The 24,289-nt window shown below is 44.4% G+C and overlaps 1 protein-coding gene across 1 annotated transcript in view; it reads right to left on the bottom strand.

The window, feature by feature from the left end:
• LOC124720217 overlaps positions 1–24,289 on the bottom strand; it is a 108,933-nt gene that overhangs the window by 49,212 nt on the left and 35,432 nt on the right. The window contains exons 4-5 of the mRNA XM_047245538.1: positions 21,508–21,736; positions 6,810–7,145 (exon numbers count right to left, since the gene is read on the bottom strand). Of these exons, the coding sequence (XP_047101494.1) occupies positions 6,810–7,145; positions 21,508–21,736 (565 nt within the window). The remainder of the gene's footprint in view (positions 1–6,809; positions 7,146–21,507; positions 21,737–24,289) is intronic.

Raw genomic sequence — 24,289 nt, 5'->3', positions numbered from 1 at the left:
CAGTCAGTGTGTGTAGGATAACCGCGAGAGTGCTCCTGCTGCCATACGAAATTGCGGCCCAAACCATAACTCCAGGTGTAGATCCCGCGAGCTTAGCAAGCAGACAGATTGGCTGCAGACCTAACTAACACAGGGACATCACTGACGCTGAGGCAGAACCAGCTTTCATCAGAAAATGCAACACACCTCTGCCCTGCCTTCAATGAAGTCACAGATGCCGGTGGTTTGGGGTCAGTGGAAATTACACTACAGGGCGTCTGGCTCAGAACTGCCCTTGAATCGAGTGACCAATTTGTAACAGTTCGCTGTGTCATTGTGGGGCCTACCACTGCTACAATTGTTGCTGCACATGCAGTACAATGCGCCGGAGCCACACACCGAACATGACAGCAGACTTTGTGAAGACACGTTATTTGCGATAGATATACAGGGTGTTACAAAAAGGTGCGCCCAAACTTTCAGGAAACATTCCTCACACACAAAGAAAGAAAATATGTTATGTGGACATGTGTCCGGAAATGCTTACTTTCCATGTTAGAGCTCATTTTATTACTTCTCTTCAAATCACATTAATCATGGAATGGAAACACACAGCAACAGAACGTACCAGCGTGACTTCAAACACTTTGTTACAGGAAGTGTTCAAAATGTCCTCCGTTAGCGAGGATACGTGCATCCACCCTCCGTCGCACGGAATCCCTGATGCGCTGATGCAGCCCTGGAGAATGGCGTATTGTATCACAGCCGTCCACAATACGAGCACGAGGAGTCTCTACATTTGGTACCGGGGTTCCGTAGACCAGAGCTTTCAAATGCCCCCATAAATGAAAGTCGAGAGGGTTGAGGTCAGGAGAGCGTGGAGGCCACAGAATTGGTCCGCCTCTACCAATCCGTCGGTCAGCAAATCTGTTGTTGAGAAGCGTACGAACACTTGGACTGAAATGTCCAGGAGCTCCATCGTGCGTGAACCACATGTTGTGTCGTACTTGTAAAGGCACATGTTCTAGCAGCACAGGTAGAGTATCCCGTATGAAATCATGATAACGTGCTCCATTGCGCGTAGGTGGAAGAACGTGGGGCCCAATCGAGACATCACCGACAATGCCTGCCCAAACGTTCACAGAAAATCTGTGTCGATGACGTGATTGCACAATTGCGTGCGGATTCTCGTCAGCCCACACATGTTGATTGTGAAAATTTACAATTTGATCACGTTGGAATGAAACCTCATCCGTAAAGAGAACATTTGCACTGAAATGAGGACTGATGCATTGTCGGATGAACCATTCGGAGAAATGTACCCGTGGAGGCCAATCAGCTGCTGATAGTGCCTGCACACGCTGTACACGGTACGGAAACAACTGGTTCTCCCGTAGCACTCTCCATACAGTGACGTGGTCAACGTTACCTTGTACAGCAGCAACTTCTCTGACGCTGACATTAGGGTTATCGTCAACTGCACGAAGAATTGCCTCGTCCATTGCAGGTGTCCTCGTCGTTCTAGGTCTTCCCCAGTCGCGAGTCATAGGCTGGAATGTTCCGTGCTCCCTAAGACGCCGATCAATTGCTTCGAACGTCTTCCTGCCGGGACACCTTCGTTCTGGAAATCTGTCTCGATACAAACGTACCGCGCCACGGCTATTTCCCCGTGCTAATCCATACATCAAATGGGCATCTGCCAACTCCACATTTGTAAACATTGCACTGACTGTAAAACCACATTCGTGATGAACACTAACCTGTTGATGCTACGTACTGATGTGCTCGATGCTAGTACTGTAGAGCAATGAGTCGCATGTCAACACAAGCACCGAAGTCAACATTACCTTCCTTCAATTGGGCCACCTGGCGGTGAATCGAGGAAGTACAGTACATACTGACGACACTATAATTAGCTCTAACATGGAAATTAAGCGTTTCCGGACACATGTCCACATAACATCTTTTCTTTATTTGTGTGTGAGGGATGTTTCCTGAAAGTCTGGCCGTACCTTTTTGTAACACCCTGTATATTTATCTTGTTTTTCAAATATCTTTGACGTTCTAGCGCATTTTTCGTTTGCCCTGTAATATGGAGATAAAAGTTGTTTTCTAGATGTAATATGTAACTGGAAATTATTTCTTTTTTGTAAGTAGATAAATATGTTTAGAGTTTATTGATTGTGGAAAGCTTTAATTTTTTTTAATGTATTTTTTTTATCGTTTACTGTAATAAGTTTGGTAGAAAATACACTCCTGGAAATTGAAATAAGAACACCGTGAATTCATTGTCCCAGGAAGGGGAAACTTTATTGACACATTCCTGGGGTCAGATACATCACATGATCACACTGATAGAACCACAGGCACATAGACACAGGCAACAGAGCATGCACAATGTCGGCACTAGTACAGTGTATATCCACCTTTCGCAGCAATGCAGGCTGCTATTCTCCCATGGATACGATCGTAGAGATGCTGGATGTAGTCCTGTGGAACGGCTTGCCATGCCATTTCCACCTGGCGCCTCAGTTGGACCAGCGTTCGTGCTGGACGTGCAGACCGCGTGAGACGACGCTTCATCCAGTCCCAAACATGCTCAATGGGGGACAGATCCGGAGATCTTGCTGGCCAGGGCAGTTGACTTACACCTTCTAGAGCACGTTGGGTGGCACGGGATACATGCGGACGTGCATTGTCCTGTTGGAACAGCAAGTTCCCTTGCCGGTCTAGGAATGGTAGAACGATGGGTTCGATGACGGTTTGGATGTACCGTGCACTATTCAGTGTCCCCTCGACGATCACCAGTGGTGTACGGCCAGTGTAGGAGATCGCTCCCCACACCATGATGCAGGGTGTTGGCCCTGTGTGCCTCGGTCGTATGCAGTCCTGATTGTGGCGCTCACCTGCACGGCGCCAAACGCGCATACGACCATCATTGGCACCAAGGCAGAAGCGACTCTCATCGCTGAAGACGACACGTCTCCATTCGTCCCTCCATTCACGCCTGTCGCGACACCACTGGAGGCGGGCTGCACGATGTTGGGGCGTGAGCGGAAGACGGCCTAACGGTGTGCGGGACCGTAGCCCAGCTTCATGGAGACGGTTGCGAATGGTCCTCGCCGATACCCCAGGAGCAACAGTGTCCCTAATTTGCTGGGAAGTGGCGGTGCGGTCCCCTACGGCACTGCGTAGGATCCTACGGTCTTGGCGTGCATCCGTGCATCGCTGCGGTCCGGTCCCAGGTCGACGGGCACGTGCACCTTCCGCCGACCACTGGCGACAACATCGATGTACTGTGGAGACCTCACGCCCCACGTGTTGAGCAATTCGGCGGTACGTCCACCCGGCCTCCCGCATGCCCACTATACGCCCTCGCTCAAAGTCCGTCAACTGCACATACGGTTCACGTCCACGCTGTCGCGGCATGCTGCCAGTGTTAAAGAATGCGATGGAGCTCCGTATGCCACGGCAAACTGGCTGACACTGACGGCGACGGTGCACAAATGCTGCGCAGCTAGCGCCATTCGACGGCCAACACCGCGGTTCCTGGTGTGTCCGCTGTGCCGTGCGTGTGATCATTGCTTGTACAGCCCTCTCGCAGTGTCCGGAGCAAGTATGGTGGGTCTGACACACCGGTGTCAATGTGTTCTTTTTTCCATTTCCAGGAGTGTATTTTGACTGTGTTTTCGTACACTCAAGTACTGTGGACTTATGTATTTATTCACGTTTCGATGAACTATCGGATACCTATAATCAGTAACAGTCATTCTGAACTTATGCGAACTGTCTATTGTGTGTGAGTACATTCCCGCCCAGGACGGTTTTTCGCGGTAGCGGGACTCATAATACGAATTGACTTTCTACAGAATTCGCAGTCGGCAAGTTTTATAAACTGCATGTGGCATAAGTAAACTTAAATTGCGTGCGCCAGAAACATTAAAACTGTGCACATACGGACATCTGTAACATCAATTACATCGATCAGCCTGTGGTCCGCAAAACGAGACTGTAATCAGATTTGCAGCTTAGTGAATACCACCCCCCGCCCGATTACGAGGAAAACATCATCAGCTGCAATCACACGACCGTGGGAGCAGACCTCAGCCTTTCACCAGGACCAGCCGGCTGCCGTCGATATCGCGACCGTCGTCACAACACACAAGACAAGATTTAAGAGCCAGCGCTCTCCTCTCAAAGGCTCAAAATTATTGCAAACAATTTTAATTTGTAATTTCTTTTCCTTTTGGCTGACATTCACATAACGTATGTCTTCTTTATAATAAAAGTGTTATCCACGAAGTGGTGTGTTCTATGTAGACATTGCTGACTTTCTTTAGCAGTGGCCATTTCCCCCTTTTAATTATTTCCATTTTTTTTTACATTTTAAATCCGCTGCCGCTGCATGTATATTTTTTATAACTTTTGGAGGGTACGTGTCTAAATTGGTGTGGCGTAACATTTTACCAGAAGTATTGTAATGTTTTGCTACTGGGACAAGGGCGCCCGCCATTAATTTCTTAAACGTTGACCCATGACAGTGAAGCTCGCTTGCTACTGGTGCTAACATTCTCTAGTGGGTAATTCAAAGGTGGGTAGCTGTCAAACCACATGGGTTGTGATTACTTTGAATGAGAGTCATGTAAAATTGTCGGTTCATCACTCAACTTTGGTATCCTTTTGTTTATTGATGTTTGAAGCAAACTTTTTTTAATTTTTATTTAATATGTTTATTCTATGCTAAACTGGGAAAAATGCACTGTCAGATATTGTGTTGGGAAGTAAAATTTGGAGAAACATTTACTTAGATACGAGTTGTTTTTGACTGCATTAGTTAACACGGTACTTTTTGGGTATTTTGGCGATACTTACAAGGGAACCTCCCCATCGCACCCCCCTCAGATTTAGTTATAAGTTGGCACAGTGGATAGGCCTTGAAAACCTGAACACAGATGAATCGAGAAAACAGGAAGAAGTTGTGTGGAACTATTAAAAAAATTAGTAAAATATACAAACTGAGTAGTCCATGCGATGATAAGCAACATCAAGGACAATGGGAGTCAAGGAGCGCTGTGGTCCCGTGGTTAGCGAGAGCAGCTACGGAACCAGAGGTCCTTGGTTCAAGTCTTCCCTCGAGTGAAAAGTTTAATTTCTTATTTTCAGTTTATGTGACAAACTCTTACGTTTTCATCACTTTTTTGCGAGTGATTATCACATCCACAAGAAACCTAAATCGGGCAAGGTAGAAGAATCTTTTCACCCATTCGCCAAGTGTACAAGTTAGGTGGGTCGACAACATATTCCTGTCATGTGACGCACATGCCGTCACCAGTGTCGTATAGAATATATCAGACGTGTTTTCCTGTGGAGGAATCGGTTGACCTATGACCTTGCGATCAAATGTTTTCGGTTCCCATTGGAGAGGCACGTCCTTTCGTCTACTAATCGCACGGTTTTGCGGTGCGGTCGCAAAACACAGACACTAAACTTATTACAGTGAACAGAGACGTCAATGAAGGAACGGACAGATCATAACTTTGCGAAAATAAAGAAAGTAAAATTTTGAGTCAAGGGAAGACTTGAACCAAGGACCTCTCATTCCGCAGCTACTCACGCTAACCACGGGACCACGGCGCTCCTGTGTTCACATTCTCCTTGATGTTGCCTATCTTGCACATGGACTACTCAGTTTGTATATTTTACTAATTTTTTTTCATAGTTCCACACAACTTCTTCCTGCTTTCTCGATTGATGTGTGTTCAGTTTTTCAAGCCCTACCCACTGTGCCAACTTATAACTAAATCTGAGGGGGGTGCGATGGGGAGGTTCCCTTGTTAGTGACAGGGTAGAATCGCAGTCGTCAGAACTTCTCGCGACAAAACATTCGTGTGACCACCGCTGTCAGAAATCGTGTACAGTGACTACATACCTGCCAAGTCTTTCTGTAATATATCCAGCTTCTCATAGCTCTATAACATGGCCCCATTCAAACTCAGTAAGGTGGCGTTAATGGCATCTTTCTCACCTAAAAGACAAAAAAATGGTTCAAATGGCTCTGAGCACTATGGGACTCAACTGCTGAGGTCATTAGTCCCCTAGAACTTAGAACTAGTTAAACCTAACTAACCTAAGGACATCACAAACATCCATGCCCGAGGCAGGATTCGAACCTGCGACCGTAGCGGTCTTGCGGTTCCAGACTGCAGCGCCTTTAACCGCACGGCCACTTCGGCCGGCGCCTAAAAGACATTCTTAACTAACATCGACCCACAACGTCCAATCTCAAAGGTAACTAACTCTCATGACTACTACACGTTGTGTGTAAGGCAAATCTGATTTTCATCTGCATACCGCGTTTTCCACTGGAAAACGTGTCTGATATATTCTATACGACACTTGTGATGGCATGTGCGTCACATGACAGGAGTATGTTGTCGACCCACCTAATTTGTACACTTGGTGAATGGGTAAAAAGATTCTTCTACGTTTAGACTAGAAGAAGGGATCGGTTGGTAGGACACATTCTGAGGCATCAATGGATCACCAGTTTAGTACTGGAGGGCAGCGTGGAGGGTAAAAATCGTAGAGGGAGACCAAGAGATGAATACACTACGCAGATTCAGAAGGATGTAGGCTGCAGTAGGTACTGGGAGATGAAGAAGCTTGCACAGGATGGATTAGCATGGAGAGCTGCATCAAACCAGTCCCAGGACTGAAGACAACAACAACAACAACAACATTTGTTAGATACTATGGGAAGTACCAAACTACAGTGGCATGTATTAAGAACATGGAGTGTATTTTCATTAAAGAGTTTTAGCACTACGAACCTCTGCGGTGAATCCGCTATGGCCATAGCGATGAGCTTCGCGTAGCAGATCGGCGGCTTCGTGTCGACAGTACGGGCCGAGCCGGCATCACCGAAAAGCCGCTCTCCGTCCACCCCACTAGTAGTACTGCCTGTGGCGGTTCCTCCACAGCCGCCACCGATGGCGGTGCGGCCAGATGCAGAGATCGGAACAGCGGCGGCTGCCGCCAGTTTCGTCTCGTCCCACGTCCGGGTCTCACCGCCATGTCGGCCGCGGCCAGAGCCAGAGTCGAGGGCAGCCCGTCTGGTGCCGCCGACCTCAGAAACCGACGAGCCGGCCGGGGTTGAGGTGGCCGTGCTGTACGAAAAAGATGCTAATTAATGATTAAAGATTTGAGGTGCTCTGTAGTAGATAAAGCAAGGTGTTCAGATTGAATGTGGAGAGTACTCGGAACTGAGGTCATAATGAGTAACTTAACACGAGAAGAAAAACAAATGGGAAACTTCAGGACAGGCAGGGGAACACGGAGTTCTCCTTCACATCATGGAGATCCACGAGCGGAGTGAAACACTACCTTGCCAGTCACGGACCGTACACTACACGCGTGTACAAAGCCAGAAGGTAGACAAATGACAGTCGTGTCTGCGGCACTGTGGGCATTCTCCGTCACACATTGTGGTAATGTGCACCCTGCTGGAGACGGGCAAACTCGTTCATCCTTGGGAACTAGTTCACTGCTGGTCGTTCTTTTTTTGGGAACAGTTCATTTTAACTCGTTCACCGTTCATCATTTGCGTTTGGTATATGGTTCTTATGAAAAACTGAAAACTGGGATGGAGGTCACCAACAGGGGGCACTTGCCTGCCCCCTGGAGTAAAGAGCTTTTATTCATTACAGCATTCTTACACACTTTTAAAAGTAGTTTCTGTGATTCTGCAGAACCTCTAGTTTAGCCAACCGTAGATTCGTGTGGCTGATCGCAGGGGAATAATTCAGGGTGGCGCCCGGAAAACCGGCCCCGAGTACAGACTGCTCGCCAGTTACGGACGATGTGTTGCCCGTTACGAGCAGATACAACAAACAGACAAACATGTAATAATTAGGCACTGAAGAAATAACGAGCTAATGCAAGCAACAACGGTGAAACAATCGATGACGATGTGTAGAGAGCTGGAGAAGAGAAGATGAAAATCTCACGCGACGCGCATGGGCTATAGCACATGTAGTCTCGTAAACCTGTTGGTGGCTGTTTCCCAACTTAATAGACCACAAGCGTCTTGTATAAAATTCTTCACTTTGACTTCCACTACATAGCTATGCTATGTTGTAAATAATAATCGTATACACCCTATATATACTTCACGTTGTCTCTGAGTTCGTAGGCGAAGTAGACTTTATTGAAGCATAAAATAAAATGTGGTTCTGTCATTATATTTGCGACACACGCTTAGTAAAAATTAGGTTTTTATGTTGCTTTATTAAAGTTAATGCAGCAACAATAATAATAATAATAATTAAGTTCGCAGTAATAAAGTTTTTGGTTTGAAAGCTCCTTCTGAACAAATGTTTTTGAGATAATAAGTAAATACGATTTTATGGCAATCTATGTCTTTTCAAATCGAGAGGCACCGCTTTTGCTACTGAGCCAAAATGACCCAAAACCCACTTTTTTTTTTCCAAAGAAACCAAACTAGCAGGTAATGCAAATTGGAAACAACAAAACTTAAAAATAATTAGAGCCTTCCAAAATGTAGTGTTTTGTATACAAAAGATACACGAAAATCGTTTTATATGAATTTTCTTACACTAAAAAATAAGCAAATTATTGAAAGTTGGTTGCTAAATCAAGTCGATGAAACAAAAAAATATATGAATAAAAAAAACTTGCCTTGTTATAAGTATGTCTTCTGCTATTCATCGATATAATGAAGTGAGCTGATATGCTCTTTTGTTACCTGAAAGATGTACCTATTACATACAACGTAATTTTTATGTAATTTACGTAACTATAAAATACTTTTTGATTACCAGTCATGGACGACGAATAGCCAGACCCGAGTGCAAGAACAGTTTGGAACACATGTAAACTGGGCGAGCGCAGTGAGCGAAATGAACAACTGGATACTGAACTAACTAGGAGCAGTCGGCGTTGGAACTGAGACAGGTGGTCGTGCGAAGAACGGCGAATGCGGCCGTGGGAGGGCGAGACTGGGACGAGCACGCGACCGAGGCTCGAACGAGAACTGCCCAAGTGACTGCCGTGACCGAAGTGAACTAGTGAACTATGGACCGATCGTTCCTCGTTCCCGGGAACTATAAGTAGACCGCCGCGACAGAAGTGAACTATGAACTGATCGTTCCTTGGAATTCGTTCCTCGGTCCATCAGTTCATCTTGGTGAACCGTTCCTTTGCACCTGTTCATTCGCGAACTACCCAGCTCTACACCCTACGGATATGCAGCACGTAACGATCCCATGGATCGAGGGCACTGGGTCCCGAACCAGTGTTGAGGAACGAGTCTAGCTGATGCTTCTGACAGTACTGCGGGCACTGTATCCGGCAATGACGAAAAGGACTTCACGAGGAAATCGGTCACATTGTCAGCATGCCAACATCCCGACAAGACAACGTGCCACGTAGTTGGAAGAGAAGTAACTGAGATCGGCACCTACTCAATGAAACAGTTTCCGAGACTGTCCACTGTCTTGGTACGAGTGGACACAGAAACGCGGATTTGAAAAAGTTACAGTGAATCGTGGAATTGGCTTTATGCTTCAAATATTCTGAACGCATCTGCAATAATCATCAGTTGACTGATGTCACTGACTGGTCTGATGATGAAATGTTTGAACTTAATGAAACCATAAATTTCCAGAATGAGATTTTCACTCTGCAGCAGAGTGTGCGCTGATATGAAACTTCCTGTCAGATTAAAACTGTGTGCCGGACCAAGACTCGAACTCGGGACCTTTGCCTTTCGCGGGCAAGTTCTCTACCGCGGCTAGTTCTGCAAGGTTCGCAGGAGAGCTTCTTTGTTTTTGGAAGGTAGGAGACGAGGTACTGGCAGAAGTAAAGCTGTGAGGACGGGGAGTGAGTCGTGCTTGGATAGCTCAGTCGGTAGAGCACTTGCCTGCGAAAGGCAAAGGTCCCGAGTTCAGGCCTCGGTCCGACACACAGTTTTAATCTGTCAAGAAGTTTCATATCAGCGCACACTCCGCTGCAGAGCGAAAATCTCATTCTGGATCTTGAACGTTACTTGACACCGACACATGATGTGAAAGTTAGATCAGTCCTTAAGTTTTGCACTCTACAGAAGAATACATTCCATGGTTTTTGGGGCTATGGTTTTAGAATTATTATTATTTTTTTATTGTCCTCTACTGCTCCATTTCGTTTGTACCTACAACATTCAAAAAGTCAGTAGTGAATGAATAAGCATGCTTTGTATTATCAGTCCTCTCTTTTTATATGGCTCTGAACACTATGGGACTTAACTTCTGAGGTCATAAGTCCCCTAGAACTTAGAACTACTTCAACCTAACTGCCGGCTGGTGTGGCCGAGCAGTTCTAGGCGCTTCAGTCTGGAACCGCGCGACCGCTACGGTCAGAGGTTCGAATCCTGCCTCGGGCATGGATGTGTGTGGTGTCCTTAGGTTAGTTAGGTTTAAGTAGTTCTAAATTCTATGGGACTGATGACCTCAGATGTTAAGTCCCATAGTGCTGAGAGCCTTTTGAACCATTTTTTAAACCTAACTAACCTAAGGACATCACACACATGCATACCCGAGGTAGGATTCGAACCTGCGACCGTAGCCGTCGCTCGGTTCCAGACTGTAGCACCTAGAACCACACGGCCACTCCGGCCAGCTGTGAAACCATTTCTGGATTTCCAGAAGGCTTTTGGCACTGTACCACACAAGCGGCTTGTAATGAAATTATGTGCTTGAAACTTCCTGGCAGATTAAAACAGTGTGCCAGACTGACACTCGAACTCTGCCTAAGTAAAGCTGTGAAGGCAAAGGTCCCGAGTTCGAGTCTCGGTCCGGCACACAGTTTTAATCTGCCAGGAAGTTTCATATCAGCGCACACTCCTCTGCACAGTGAAAATCTCATTCTGGAAACATCCTCCAGGCTGTGGCTAAGCCATGTCTCCGCAATATCCTTTCTTTCAGGACTGCTAGTTCTGCAAGGTTCGCAGGACAGCTTCTGTAAAGTTGGGAAGGTAGGAGACGAGATACTGGCAGAAGTAAAGCTGTGAGGACGGGGCGTGAGTCGTGCTCGGGTAGCTCAGTTGGTAGACCACTTGCCCGCGAAAGGCAAAGGTCCCAAGTTCGAGTCTCGGTCCGGCACACAGTTTTAATCTGACAGGAAGTTTCAAACCATAAATTGTCATCACTATGTATACCGAGCAAGAGACAAACCCCCTGTTGTGGAATAATCAACTGTTGTCCTTCCTGCGTTGTCAGTGTGGTGAGGTATATCTGTCAGAGGCACCTGAGCTTTGAACAAACACTGGCAGGTGTAAAGCACTTCACCATGTTGCTGGAACAAATTGCACCACCCGCTTACCAACTGTACCAAGGTAAGATACAGTTTATTTTTTTTTGGTTCAACAAGACGGTGCCTCTTCACATTACCATCACGATGTGCAGTAATTTCTGCACGAAACATGTATCGAGAGGCAGATAAGCCGATGAACTGTGTCGAGTTTCCACCCACATCTCCCAATCTAACACCATTCTAAGACTTCTTGCTGTGGAGAACTCTGGAGAACACAGTATACGCCACAAAGACACACATGCTGGGTGATGAGATACAGGTGATTGTCACTGCCTGCGAATCCATTCTGACGGAAACCGCGACACGTGTCGATCTGCTCCGAGCACTGCAGATGCCGTGCTGCTGCCAATGGAGCAGATTTTGAACATCTTTAACAGTGAAACATCGTCAGCAATTGCATGAAGATATATGGGACTTAAAAATTCACAGTTTTTGTTATTTTTGTTAGAGTTATTAAAGTTAAACCAGTGTAAATACCTTTCTGGGTCTCCCTGTACATACACGGTGACAGATGCTAGCAAGAAAAGAGTAGTATTACATTTTTGTCCCCTCTATTCAACCACAAGATGGAAGAGGTACTGAAGATGTTAGCAGATTTAAATGTGCAAAATGCTAACTTCATACAACAATTAAAATCTCAAGATGAAAAATTAAAGGCTGAAGCTGATGACTAAATATGAACATATAACAATGAAAATAAACAATTTTTGACAATATAATGTAACAGAATAGATATAAAAATTTGCTCAGCAAGCGACAGCAGGAAAACGGATATAAAAAAGGTTTTACATATGTAAGCTTTCGGAGCCAGAGATTCCTTCTTCTGGCAGAAAATTTGAAGAGGAAGCAAAAAGGGTAAAGGGAAAGGACAAATAATGCAGAACCCCGGGTCAGGGGAGACTTAGGAGACAGGATGGGTTTCTCAGAACTCTTCAGGTGGAAGCTAGCACTCGGTTCTCGCCACCCACCTGGTCTTAATTTCTCAGCATTTCTTCCCAGTAATTACCAGATGGCAGTTATAAGAGTCAAGGGGCATGAAAGGGAAGCAGAGGTAGGGAAGGGAGTGAGACAGGGTTGTAGCCTCTCCCCGATGTTATCCAATCTGTATATTGAGCAAGCAGTAAAGGAAACAAAAGAAAAATTCGGAGTAGGAATTAAAATCCATGGAGAAGAAATAAAAACTTTGAGGTTCGCCGATGACATTGTAATTCCGTCAGAGACAGCAAAGCACTTGGAAGAGCAGCTGAACAGAATGGACAGTGTCTTGAAAGAAGGGTATCAGATGAACATCAACAAAAGCAAAACGAGGATAATGGAATGTAGTCAAATTAAGTCGGGTGATGCTGAGGGAATTAGATTAGGAAATGAGGTGCTTAAAGTAGTAGATGAGTTTTGCTATTTGGGGAGCAAAATAACTGATGATGGTCGAAGTAGAGAGGATATAAAATGTAGACTGGCAATGGCAAGGAAATCATTTCTGAAGAAGGGAACAAGACATATCTGGTGTCTTATATAACTCCAACTGCACACGCCCCACACCATGACAGAGCCTCCACCAGCTTGAACAGTCCCCTGCTGACGTGCAGGGCCCACGCATTCATGAGATTGTTTACAAACTTGGACACGTCTATCCGCTCAATACAATTTGAAATGTGACACAGCTGATCAGGCAACATTTCTCCAGTAATGTCGGTGTTGACAGGTCCAGGTCATAAAGCTTTGTTTTGTGCTACCATCGAGGGTACAAGAGTGGGCCTTCAGCTCCGAATGTCTATATCAATGGTGTTTCGTGGAATGGTTCGAACACTGACATTTGTTGATGGCCGAGTACTTCTACCGTATCAACCTTCGTCGTCGACGTTGTCGTTGTTGCCGTCAGGCACCGTTATACCAAGAGAAAAGGCGCGTCGATCTTAGAGCATGAGATACGGTAACCTTAAGTCATTGACAACACACAACGGTCACGGTAGCACCTGATTCCAGAATAGATGCAGTAGTTAAGATCTACCAACTAGCCCATCTTTACCAGGTCCCCAAAACTTAACTCGTAACGAGATCCCTTCGAAGCAAATTGTCATAAAGATCGTCTATAAAGGCTTCGTACAACGAGAAGAAATGTTACGGTTTATGGAATAATAACAGATACGACCAAACTGTCTTGTCTCTTCTGTTTTATTTAACGTAACTTTGTTCACAGTTTTATTTCGCATTCACCACTCATTCACACTGTGATGTGGAGTATATGTGAGTGCCTGAACCCTGACTCCCAAGTTCCATCGAAACCCTTTGATGAACAGTTTTGGTTGCTCGACACCAACAGCCAATGATAATGATACAGTATTTTGTAATTGACTCTTCTAATTTAGCCACCGCCTCCAAGAATGTTTGTTAGGCGTAAGACAATTACACCCTTTTCTCTCCGATCTGCAATTATTAAGACTTCGCGTAAAAGTTAACATTTTTCTGATAATTTGGAGCCCGCTCTCCGCGATATAAAAAAAAAAGAAAAATAATGGTCCCAATACTGCGTCCCTTGTGAGATGGGTATAGATTTATCCCGGAATTGACCGCCCTGTAGGTGTACTCAATTTAATGACCACACTTCGCTATCTGCGATTTCATGTAACTGAATGTCCTTTCGTTACTCTGATTGTATACCGTAGTTATTTAAAACTCGCCCCTATATTTTTTCACTATGCACAATTAGCACTTCTTTACTTGTTTATTTCTAAGAGTAAACGAAAAAAAAAAAAAAAATGACGCCGTATCGTCAGCTTTGTCCATATGAAGCACAAAACACCTCAATATGCCTAATTTTACCTCATCTTATAGGATCAGCTACCTTACTCATTAATTTACTACATATTATTTCCAAATCTTAACAAATCGCGCGGCGTGCATTTTTAACAACAGCTTTACACTCGCCCAGCCTCTATTCGTGCAATATTATATGTAAATATACAGACAGGACCGAAAGACTGATCTCTCTACCGTAACCAATAGAGGCAAATACGCTATTCAAGCTCCGTTACATCTATCTTGACTCGTATTGTTACACACTGAAATCTGCAGCAATTTGCAGAAGGGTCGCCCTTCTGTCATGTTGAATGATACTCTTCAGTCGTCGTCGGTCCTGTTCTTGCGAGATCTTTTTCTGACCACAGCAATGTCAGAGGTCTGACGTTTTACCGAATTCCTGATATTCACGGTACACTCGTGAAACGGTCATATGGCAAAATCCCCATTTCATTGCTACCTCGTAGACGGTGTGTCCCGTCGCTCGTGCGTCGACTACGACACCACGTTCGAGCCATTGTAGCAGCAGTGAATGATCTAAGAACTGCACCACACACTTGCCGTCTTATATAGGCTATGCCAACTGCAGCGCCGTATTCTGCCTGTTTACATATCTCCGTATTTGAATACGCATGCCTGTACCATTTTGTTTCACGTCCGAATGTACATATGCAGAGTGAAGTGACAAATGAAAATTTGCACTAAGGACGGGATTCTAATGATGGTCTCTCGCTCACTAGGCAGGTGCGGTAACCACTACACTACCCCAGCACAGTGCCTCGAGTTTCATGTCGTTTTTGGAAACCCAGAATCTACTCTGTAGGAATCAACATGGATTCCGGAAACAGCGATCGTGTGAGACCCAACTCGCTTTATTTGTTCATGAGACCCAGAAAATATTAGATACAGGCTCCCAGGTAGATGCTATTTTACTTGACTTCCGGAAGGCGTTCAGTACAGTTCCGCACTGTCGCCTGATAAACAAAGTAAGAGCCTACGCAATATCAGACCAGCTGTGTGGCTGGATTGAAGAGTTGTAAGCAAACAGAACACAGCATGTTGTTCTCAATGGAGAGACGTCTACAGACGTTAAAGTAACCTCTGGCGTGCCACAGGGGAGTGTTATGGGACCATTGCTTTTCACAATATATATAAATGACCTAGTAGATAGTGTCGGAAGTCCCGTGCGGCTTTTCGCGGATGATGCTGTAGTATACAGAGAAGTTGCAGCATTAGAAAATTGTAGCGAAATGCAGGAAGATCTGCAGCGGATAGGCACTTGGTGCAGGGAGTGGCAACTGACCCTTAACATAGACAAATGTAATGTATTGCGAATACATGGAAAGAAGGATCCTTTATTGTATGACTATATGATAGCGGAACAGACACTGGTAGCAGTTACTTCTGTAAAATATCTGGGAGTATGCGTGGGGAACGATTTGAAGTGGAATGATCATATAAAATTAATTGTTGGTAAGGCGGGTACGAGGTTGAGATTCATTTGGAGAGTCCTTACAAGGGAACCTCCACATCGCACCCCCCTCAGACTTAGTTATAAGTTGGCACAGTGGATAGTCCTTGAGAAACTGAACACAGATCAATTGAGAAAACAGGAAGAAGTTGTGTAGAACTGTGAAAAAATAAGCAAAATATACAAACTGAGTAGTTCAAAGGAAGATAAGCAACAATAAGAACGATAGGAACGCAGGAGCGCCGTGGTCTCGTGGTAACGTGAGCAGCTGCGGAACGAAAGGTCCTAGGTTCAAATCTTCCATCCAGTGTAAATTTTAATTTTTTATTTTCAGTTTATGTGACAAACTCTTATGTTTTCATCACTTTTTTGGGAGTGACTATCACATCCACAAGAAAGCCTAAATCGGGCAAGGTAGAAGAATCTTTTTACCCATTCGCCAAGTGTACAAGTTAGGTGGGTCGACAACATATTCCTGTCATGTGACGCACATGCCGTCACCCAGTGTCGTATAGAATATATCAGATGAGTTTTCCTGTGGAGGAATCGGTTGACCTATGACCTTACGATCAAATGTTTTCTGTTCCCATTGGAGAGGCACGTCCTTTCGTCTACTAATCGCACGGTTTTGCAGTGCGGTCGCAAAACACAGACACTAAACTTATTACAGTGAACAGAGATGTCAATGAACGAACGGACAGATAATAACTATGCAAAAATAAAGAAAGTAAAATTTTCAGTCGAGGGAAGACTTGAACCAAGGATCTTTCGTTCAGCAGCTGCTCACACTACCACGGGACCACGGCGCTTCTAAACGCACTTCGACCATGATGTTGCTTATGTGGCCCATGGACTACTCAGTTTGTATATTTTGCTTATTTTTTCACAGTTCCACACAACTTCTTCCTGTTTTATCAATTGATCTGTGTTCAGTTTATGAAGGCCTATCCACTGTGCCAACTTATAACTAAATCTGAGGGGGGTGCGATGGGGAGGTTCCCTCGTTAGAAAATGTAGTCCATCAACAAAGGAGGTGGCTTACAAAACAGTGGTTCGACCTATACTCGAGTATTGCTTATCAGTGTGGGATCCATACCAGGTCGGGTTGACAGAGGAGATAGAGAAGATCCAAAGAAGAGCGGCGCGTTTCGTCACAGGGTTATTTGGTAAGCGTGATAGCGTTAAGGAGATGTTTAGCAAACTAGGGTGGCAGACTCTGAAAGAGAGGCGCTCTGCATCGCGGTGTAGCTCGCTGTCCAGGTTTCGAGAGGGTGCGTTTCTGGATGAGGTATCGAATATATTGCTTCCCCCTACTTATACCTCCCGAGGAGATCACGAATGTAAAATTAGAGAGATTCGAGCGCGCACGGAGGCTTTCCGGGAGTCATTCTTCCCGCGAACCGTACGCGACTGGAACAGGAAAGGGAGGTAATGACAGTGGCACATAAAGTGCCCTCCGCCACACACCGCTGGGTGGCTTGCGGAGTATAAATGTAGATGTAGATGTAGATGCCTTCGCACAACTGCAAGGACTTTCCTAGCACACTGAACAGACAAGTGCATACAGAGTTTGTTCCGCATACCTTAAGTGCTAACAAATTTTTATTCAGGGTTAGATAGAGCAGCAATCAGTCGTAGAATTGTTCTTGTTGTTGTGGTCTTCAGTCCTGAGACTGGCTTGATGCAGCTCTCTATGCTACCCTATCCTGTGCAAGTCTGTTCATCTCCCAGTACCTACTGCAACCTACATCCTTCTGAATCTGCTTAGTGTGTTTATCCCTTAGTCTCCCTCTACGATTTTTACCCTCCACGCTGCCCTCCAGTACTAAATTGGTGATCCCTTGATGTCTCAGAACATGTCCTACCAACCGGTCCCTTCTTCTAGTCAAGTTGTGCCACAAATTTCTCTTCTCCCCAATCCTATTCAATACTTCCTCATTAGTTATGTATCTACCCATCTAATCTTCAGCATTCTTCAGTAGCACCACATTTCAAAAGCTTCTATTCTCTTCTTGTCCAAACTATTTATCGTCCATGTTTCACTCCCATACATGGCTACACTCCATACAAATACTTTCAGAAACGACTTCCTGACATTCAAATCTACACTCGATGTTAACAAATTTCTCTTCTTCAGAAACACTTTCCTTGCCATTGCCAGTCTACATTTTATATCCTCTGTACTTCGACCATCATCAGTTATTTTGCTCCCCAAATAGCAAAACTCGTAGAATTAAGTTGCTTTAATATGACATTTATAGTCACACCGCACATCAGATTTCGACCTGTGTCAGGTCATTATCAATGCTAAAACAAACACAACAGTATATATTGCAATGTGATTTACAAAAGTTATAAGTCCATCACATCGTAGTGTTTTAATGTTAACATTACATACCAGTGCAGAATTGTAGCAGTTGTTCGTGCTCAAGCGAATGTTTACACAGTTCAACCATTACTGTCGTAAAAGTTATAAGTCCATCACATCGTAGTGTTTTAATGTTAACATTACATACCAGTGCAGAATTGTAGCAGTTGTTCGTGCTCAAGTGAATGTTTACACAGTTCAACCATTACTGTCGTAAAATTATATGTTCGTTTCACTGTACACATTGGTTTTGCGTGTGGCGCCCTCTATGAGCTGCGCCTGAAGTTCACAGTTTTGACGACTTTTTTTTTTTAATATTTATGTTGTATACTAACTAAGTAGTAACATGAAATTATTACGTAAAATTACAATTCTTTTTCTCATGTCTGTAATGTGATAGATGTTTAAAATTACTATAGCACGTAACAGTGACAGATTACGCCTCATGAGCTAAAATTAATTATAAAACTTATATGGCTACGTTAAGTACGTTATAGGAAGTATTGCATATTTTGTCGCGTTGGGACCTGTCTTAACTTAATTAGTTGTTACTTGACTAAAGATGTAACGCGAACTTTATTTACAAAATGCACTTTGTTGGCACTAGTAGCGCTTGTAAGCATCATTTCAATATGCCTACGACTGATTGCTGCTCTATCTAACCCAATATAACCACAGTCGTTGCATGCACCCACCCCATGGAGGGCAACCTGACGAATTTTTATTCAGTCTGCAAACAAACATCACAGATGTCTGAGACTTGAAAAGTTGTCTGGGACCATATTGTTTCATTTGACTATAGTACCTACACTCGGGTTTCAATCAGGAACTACCATTTTGTTCAATGCTGAAGTGCTGGACCGATACAGTCGGAGAGCCTCTGTAATGCTGTTCACATTTGAGGGGAATACTAAGTGGGCTGAGGCACACTAGGGCAGTCCGCGCAGCTCTGCAAATCCACTGTGCTAGGGCGGCGTAGCGGTCGGTGCATCTGCCTAGTCAGCAGGAGACACGGGTTCGAATCCCAGCCTAGGTACTAATTTCCATTTGTTACTTCAGTCTGCATATACAGGGTGGTCCATTGATAGTGACCGGGCCAAATATTTCACGAAATAAGCATCAAACAAAAAAACTACAAAGAACGAAACTCATCTAGCTTGAAGGGGGAAACCAGATGGCGCTATGGTTGGCCCGCTGCCATATGTCAAACCGGTATTAACTGCATTTTTTAAAATAGAAGCCCTATTTTTTTTTACATATTCGTGTAGTGCATAAAGAAATATGAATGTTTTAGCTGGACCATTTTTTTCGCTTTGTGATAGATGGCACTGTAGTAGTCACAGACGTAAATATGTGGTATGACGTAACATTCCGCCAGTGCGGACGGTATTTGCTTCGTGATACATTACCCGTTTTAAAATGGATAGTTTACCAATTGCGGAAAAGGTCGATATCATGTTGATGTACAGCTATTGCGATCAAAATGCCCAACGGGCGTGTGCTATGTATGCTGCTCGGTATCCTGGACGACATCATCCAAGTGTCCGGACCGATCGCCGGACAGTTACGTTATTTAAGGAAACAGGAAGTGTTCAGCCACATGTGAAACGTCAACCATGACCTGCAACAAATGATGATGCCCAAGTAGGTGTTTTAGCTGCTGTCGCGGCTAATCCGCACATCAGTAGCAGACAAATTGCGCGAGACTCTGGAATCTCAAAAACGTCGGTGTTGAGAATGCTACATCAACATTGATTGCACCTGTACTATATTTCGATGCACCTAGAACTGCATGGCGACGACTTTGAACGTCGTGTACAGTTCTGCCACTGGGCACAAGAGAAATTACGGGACGATGACAGATTTTTTGCACGCATTCTATTTAGCGATGAAGTCATTCACTTACAGCGGTAACGTAAACCGGCATAATATGCACTATTGGGAAACGGAAAATCGACGATGGCTGCGACAAGTTGAACATCAGCGACCTTGGCAAGTTAATGTATGGTGCGTCATTATGGGAGGAAGGATAATTGGCCCCCATTTTATCGATGGCAGACTAAATGGTGCAGTGTATGCTGATTTCCTACCTAATGTTCTACCGATGTTACTACAAGATGTTTCAGTGCATGACAGAATGGCGATGTACTTCCAACATGATGGATGTCCGGCACATAGCTAGCGTGCGGTTGAAGCGGTACTGAATAGCATGTTTCATGACAGATGGATCGGTCGTCGAAGCACCATACCGTGGCCCGCACGTTCACCGGATCTGACGTCCCCGGATTTCTTTCTGTGGGGAATGTTGAAGGATATTTGCTATTCTGATCCACCGACAACGTCTGACAACATGCGTCAGCGCATTGTCAATGCATGTGCGAACGCTACGGAAGGCGAACTACTCGCTGTTGAGAGGAATGTCGTTACAAGTATTGCCAAATGCATTGAGGTTGACGGACATAATTTTGAGTATTTATTTCATTAATGTGGTATTAACAGGAAATCATGCTGTAACAGCATGCGCTCTCAGAAATGATAAGTTGACAAAGGTACATGTATCACATTGGAAGAACGTACCTACATTCTGCATTTTAATTTAAAAAACCTACCTGTTACCAAGGGTTCGTCTAAAATTGTGTCCCATGTCTTTGTGACTATTACAGCGTCATCTGTCACAAAGCGAAAAAAGTGGTCCAACTAAAACATTCATATTTTTTACGTACTACACGAATACGTAATAAAAAAAATGGGGGTTCCTATTTAGAAAAACGCAGTTGATATCTGTTTGACCTATGGCAGCGCCATCTAGCGGGCCAACCATAGCGCCACCTGGTTTCCCCCTTCAAGCTAGACGAGTTTCGTTCTTTGAAGCTTTTTCGTTTGACGCTTATTTCGCGAGATATTTGGCCCGGTCACGATCAATGGACCACCCTGGATACATCACAAATCTTTGAGAACTGAAAAGATTGCTGGAACAATGTACCTACATTCTGCATTTTAATTTAAAAAACCTACCTGTTACCAAGGGTTCGTCTAAAATTGTGTCCCATGTCTTTGTGACTATTACAGCGTCATCTGTCAGAAAGCGAAAAAAGTGGTCCAACTAAAACATTCATATTTTTTACGTACTACACGAATACGTAATAAAAAAATGGGGGTTCCTATTTAGAAAAACGCAGTTGATATCTGTTTGACCTATGGCAGCGCCATCTAGCGGGCCAACCATAGCGCCACCTGGTTTCCCCCTTCAAGCTATACGAGTTTCGTTCTTTGTAGTTTTTTCGTTTGACGCTTATTTCGCGAGATATTTGGCCCTGTCACGATCAATGGACCACCCTGGATACATCATAAATCTTTGAGAACTGAAAAGATTGCTGGAACCATAGAATTTCATTTGGTCTTAACCCTAAGGAGTGAGAGAGTACAAAGAATTATAATGCATTTGAGATTAATAAAAATGTGAGATGACACACAGGTTTTGGAGAGTTCAGTCACATTATAAGGTACCGTGCAGTCCTCGTACCTGGTCCAGAGCGGATAGGACGGTCGCGTCTCGGGGCCGCCTGCGGTCTCCGGCAGCTGCCGGTATTCCGGCGGGCTCGTGTAGGGCGTGTCGTGTTGCCGGCGGCGGTGTTCGCGCCGGCAGAGGTGCGGATGCGCGGGCGCTGCCACCGCGAGACCCCTGCAGGTCGGCCTCTTCACGTGCCGGCAGCAGAATTTCCCATTCTCGAACATCTCGCCACACTGCGGGTCTGCAAATGGCAAATGTAGGAACTGTACAGTGGGCAGGTAGTTTGACCGTACACAGAGACACTCATCTCCGTTGTAACGTCTCTTAGCAAAAGACATATTATGAAATAAAGAGAAAACATTGTGTGTCATGTTTTGTTCTTGTATCAAATTTTGTTCTGTTTTTTTTTTTTTTTTTTTATTTATTTGAGATAATATCTGTGTTTCCCCCATCTGCTCCTGTTCCTCGAACATATCCGCATCCTCTACACCTCCCGCCGTCTTGAACCCCCTCACCCCCTGGTTGCTCCTCTCCTCTCCCATCCTTGCCCCCTGCCACGTCTTCACCGTTGTGTCCCCCCTACCCTCCATCTCTACACCCTCCATCTCCTTTCCCAAGGTGGCTTCCGTCAGCTCCCCCTCCCGGATGATGCCCTCTCTCCCTCCATTTATCCTTCCTATCAACTCTGATCCTCCCTCCCCCTCCTTTCCTCTGTCCTTTCCCTGGGCTCCCTCTTCCCCCCCCCCTTCCGTCCTGTTTCCTCCCCACTACGGCTCTCCCTACCTCCCTTCTCCCCCCCAGTCCTTTTGTATTCCCCTCCTCTGCCTACCCCCCTCCCTGTCGCATCTGCCCCCTACCCCTCTTATGGGTCCTCATCCTCCATCAGCTCCTTTCCCGGTTCCCCCCCCCCCCCCTTCGCTTTTACTCTCCTTTCCCCCCTTTTTGTTTTCCCATCTCCTGTCCAGTTTCCCCCCACCTGCTCTCGACTGTGGTGTCACCTTTGCCGACTTTTTCGTGCTGTGTTCTAGTGCCTATTCAGTGTTGTGTTGCGAACAGAAACCATGCTGTCGCTGGGTGTGAATTTTATATACTTTGCGAACAGAATCCAGACTGTCGCTGTGTTTTTTTTTAACTGTCTATTGTTTTCCCTGTCTGCTCCGTATGTATTTTTATTCGCTTCATCATCCCTCTGTTGCTTGTTTTAATTTCCCCATTTTCTTTTCACCTTGTTACTCACTAAGTCCCCGATTTTATCGCCTGTTTTTTATTATTATTTATTCTCCTGCCCTTTGTCAGAAAATCTGTAGGCTGCAGAGCGGCGTCCTAAGCTGCTGCCAGCCCGCCCCCTTTGGGGGGAATTGAAATTCAATAAAGAAAAAAAAAAAAAAAAATCTCTGTGTCGGCGAGTACTGAAACCGCCACAGACGATACTTATTAAATATCAAACAAAGATGAGAATGTGTGACTAGTATAAATAATACAGAACGAACATGAATTTCTCTGTCGTCTTCTTGGAGTTACGTGAGTAGGATAGCCTGTGACAGTATAGTGTATGCTAGCGTAGCATTCTTTTGTCAAGATTGAGAGACGTACGCCATAACGTACTCATTGTAAAGGTGTGTAATAATTAACATATTTAAATGTTTTGAATAGAGTTACTTAGTGAAACCTTGCATTATGATTTGTAATACGCTTGCCTGGTATATTATCCCATCCCTTTAAGACATTTTCAGTTATTTATTCGTGGTGCAGAACTGCGCTACGAACGAACGAGCCGCTGCCGCGGCGCATTCAAACTACATTAAATGAAATCTATCATACCGCAAAGAAGCGGGAAGGTAATAGTGAAATAAAATTATTTCTTTCAGCTTTCGGACTTGCAGAGCAGAGCAGCAGATTTTATGATGTGTTTTGCAGGTTGACGCGGGCTGCTGATAATATATTACTAACAGTACAAAAAAGATAATTTACCTTCATAACATAAAAGAAATCTTGCTGTGCTTAGTTCTGGTCTGGCAAACCTTACAGTAAAAACGTCTTTTTCTCCGATTATAGTCTCATGTTCTTGTGCTAGTCGTGGTACTTATTGGTGTTTTACTATTAACAAAAATCCATTGCAAAATTTTGATGTTGAACAATCATTGCGAACTGTAACATCAGTATTCATAACAAAGTAATTTTCATTAACCTTTTGATAACTATAAAGTAGGGAAGATATGTTGAAATTTATAGTGAGTTACAGTAACGAAAAAATGTTCCTTTAATAGACAGCCAGATCCAGAAGAATAAGAACATAATATTTTTCTTTTTGTTGAAAATTAATGATCCCAAGAAAGTCACGGCACAGCATCACTAAAAGGTATTTCGGGGCTCTTTTCGTAGTAACATACTTCATTTAATATACGAGTTGTTACGCGAGTAATAGTAAAACAAAGCAAGTAATAAAAGAGCCAGCGAAGTGCAATGTAATATCGTGCAGGGCAGAGAAATAATATTGGTTTATCAGCCGAACTGTGGTGTTGTGTCATTGCAATGTTCCAATGTGTTTCCTGCTCACCATCTTCAGGCAGTTGAATGAAATGGACAGTGTCTTCAAAGTAGGATATAAGATGAACATCAACAAAAGCAAAACGAGGATAATGGAATGTAGTCGAGTTAACTCGGGTGGTGCTGAGGGAATTAGATTAGGAAATGCGACGCTTAAAGTAGTACAGGAGTTTTGCTATTTGGGGAGCAAAATAACTGATGATGGTCGAAGTAGAGAGGATATAAAATGTAGACTGGCAACGGTAAG

Source organism: Schistocerca piceifrons, chromosome 11 (genome assembly GCF_021461385.2).
Source record: "Schistocerca piceifrons isolate TAMUIC-IGC-003096 chromosome 11, iqSchPice1.1, whole genome shotgun sequence".
In the NCBI taxonomy this organism is placed as follows: domain Eukaryota; kingdom Metazoa; phylum Arthropoda; class Insecta; order Orthoptera; family Acrididae; genus Schistocerca; species Schistocerca piceifrons.
The sequence above is the reverse complement of the archived record's forward strand: the minus strand, read 5'-3'. Positions and strand labels throughout refer to the sequence as shown.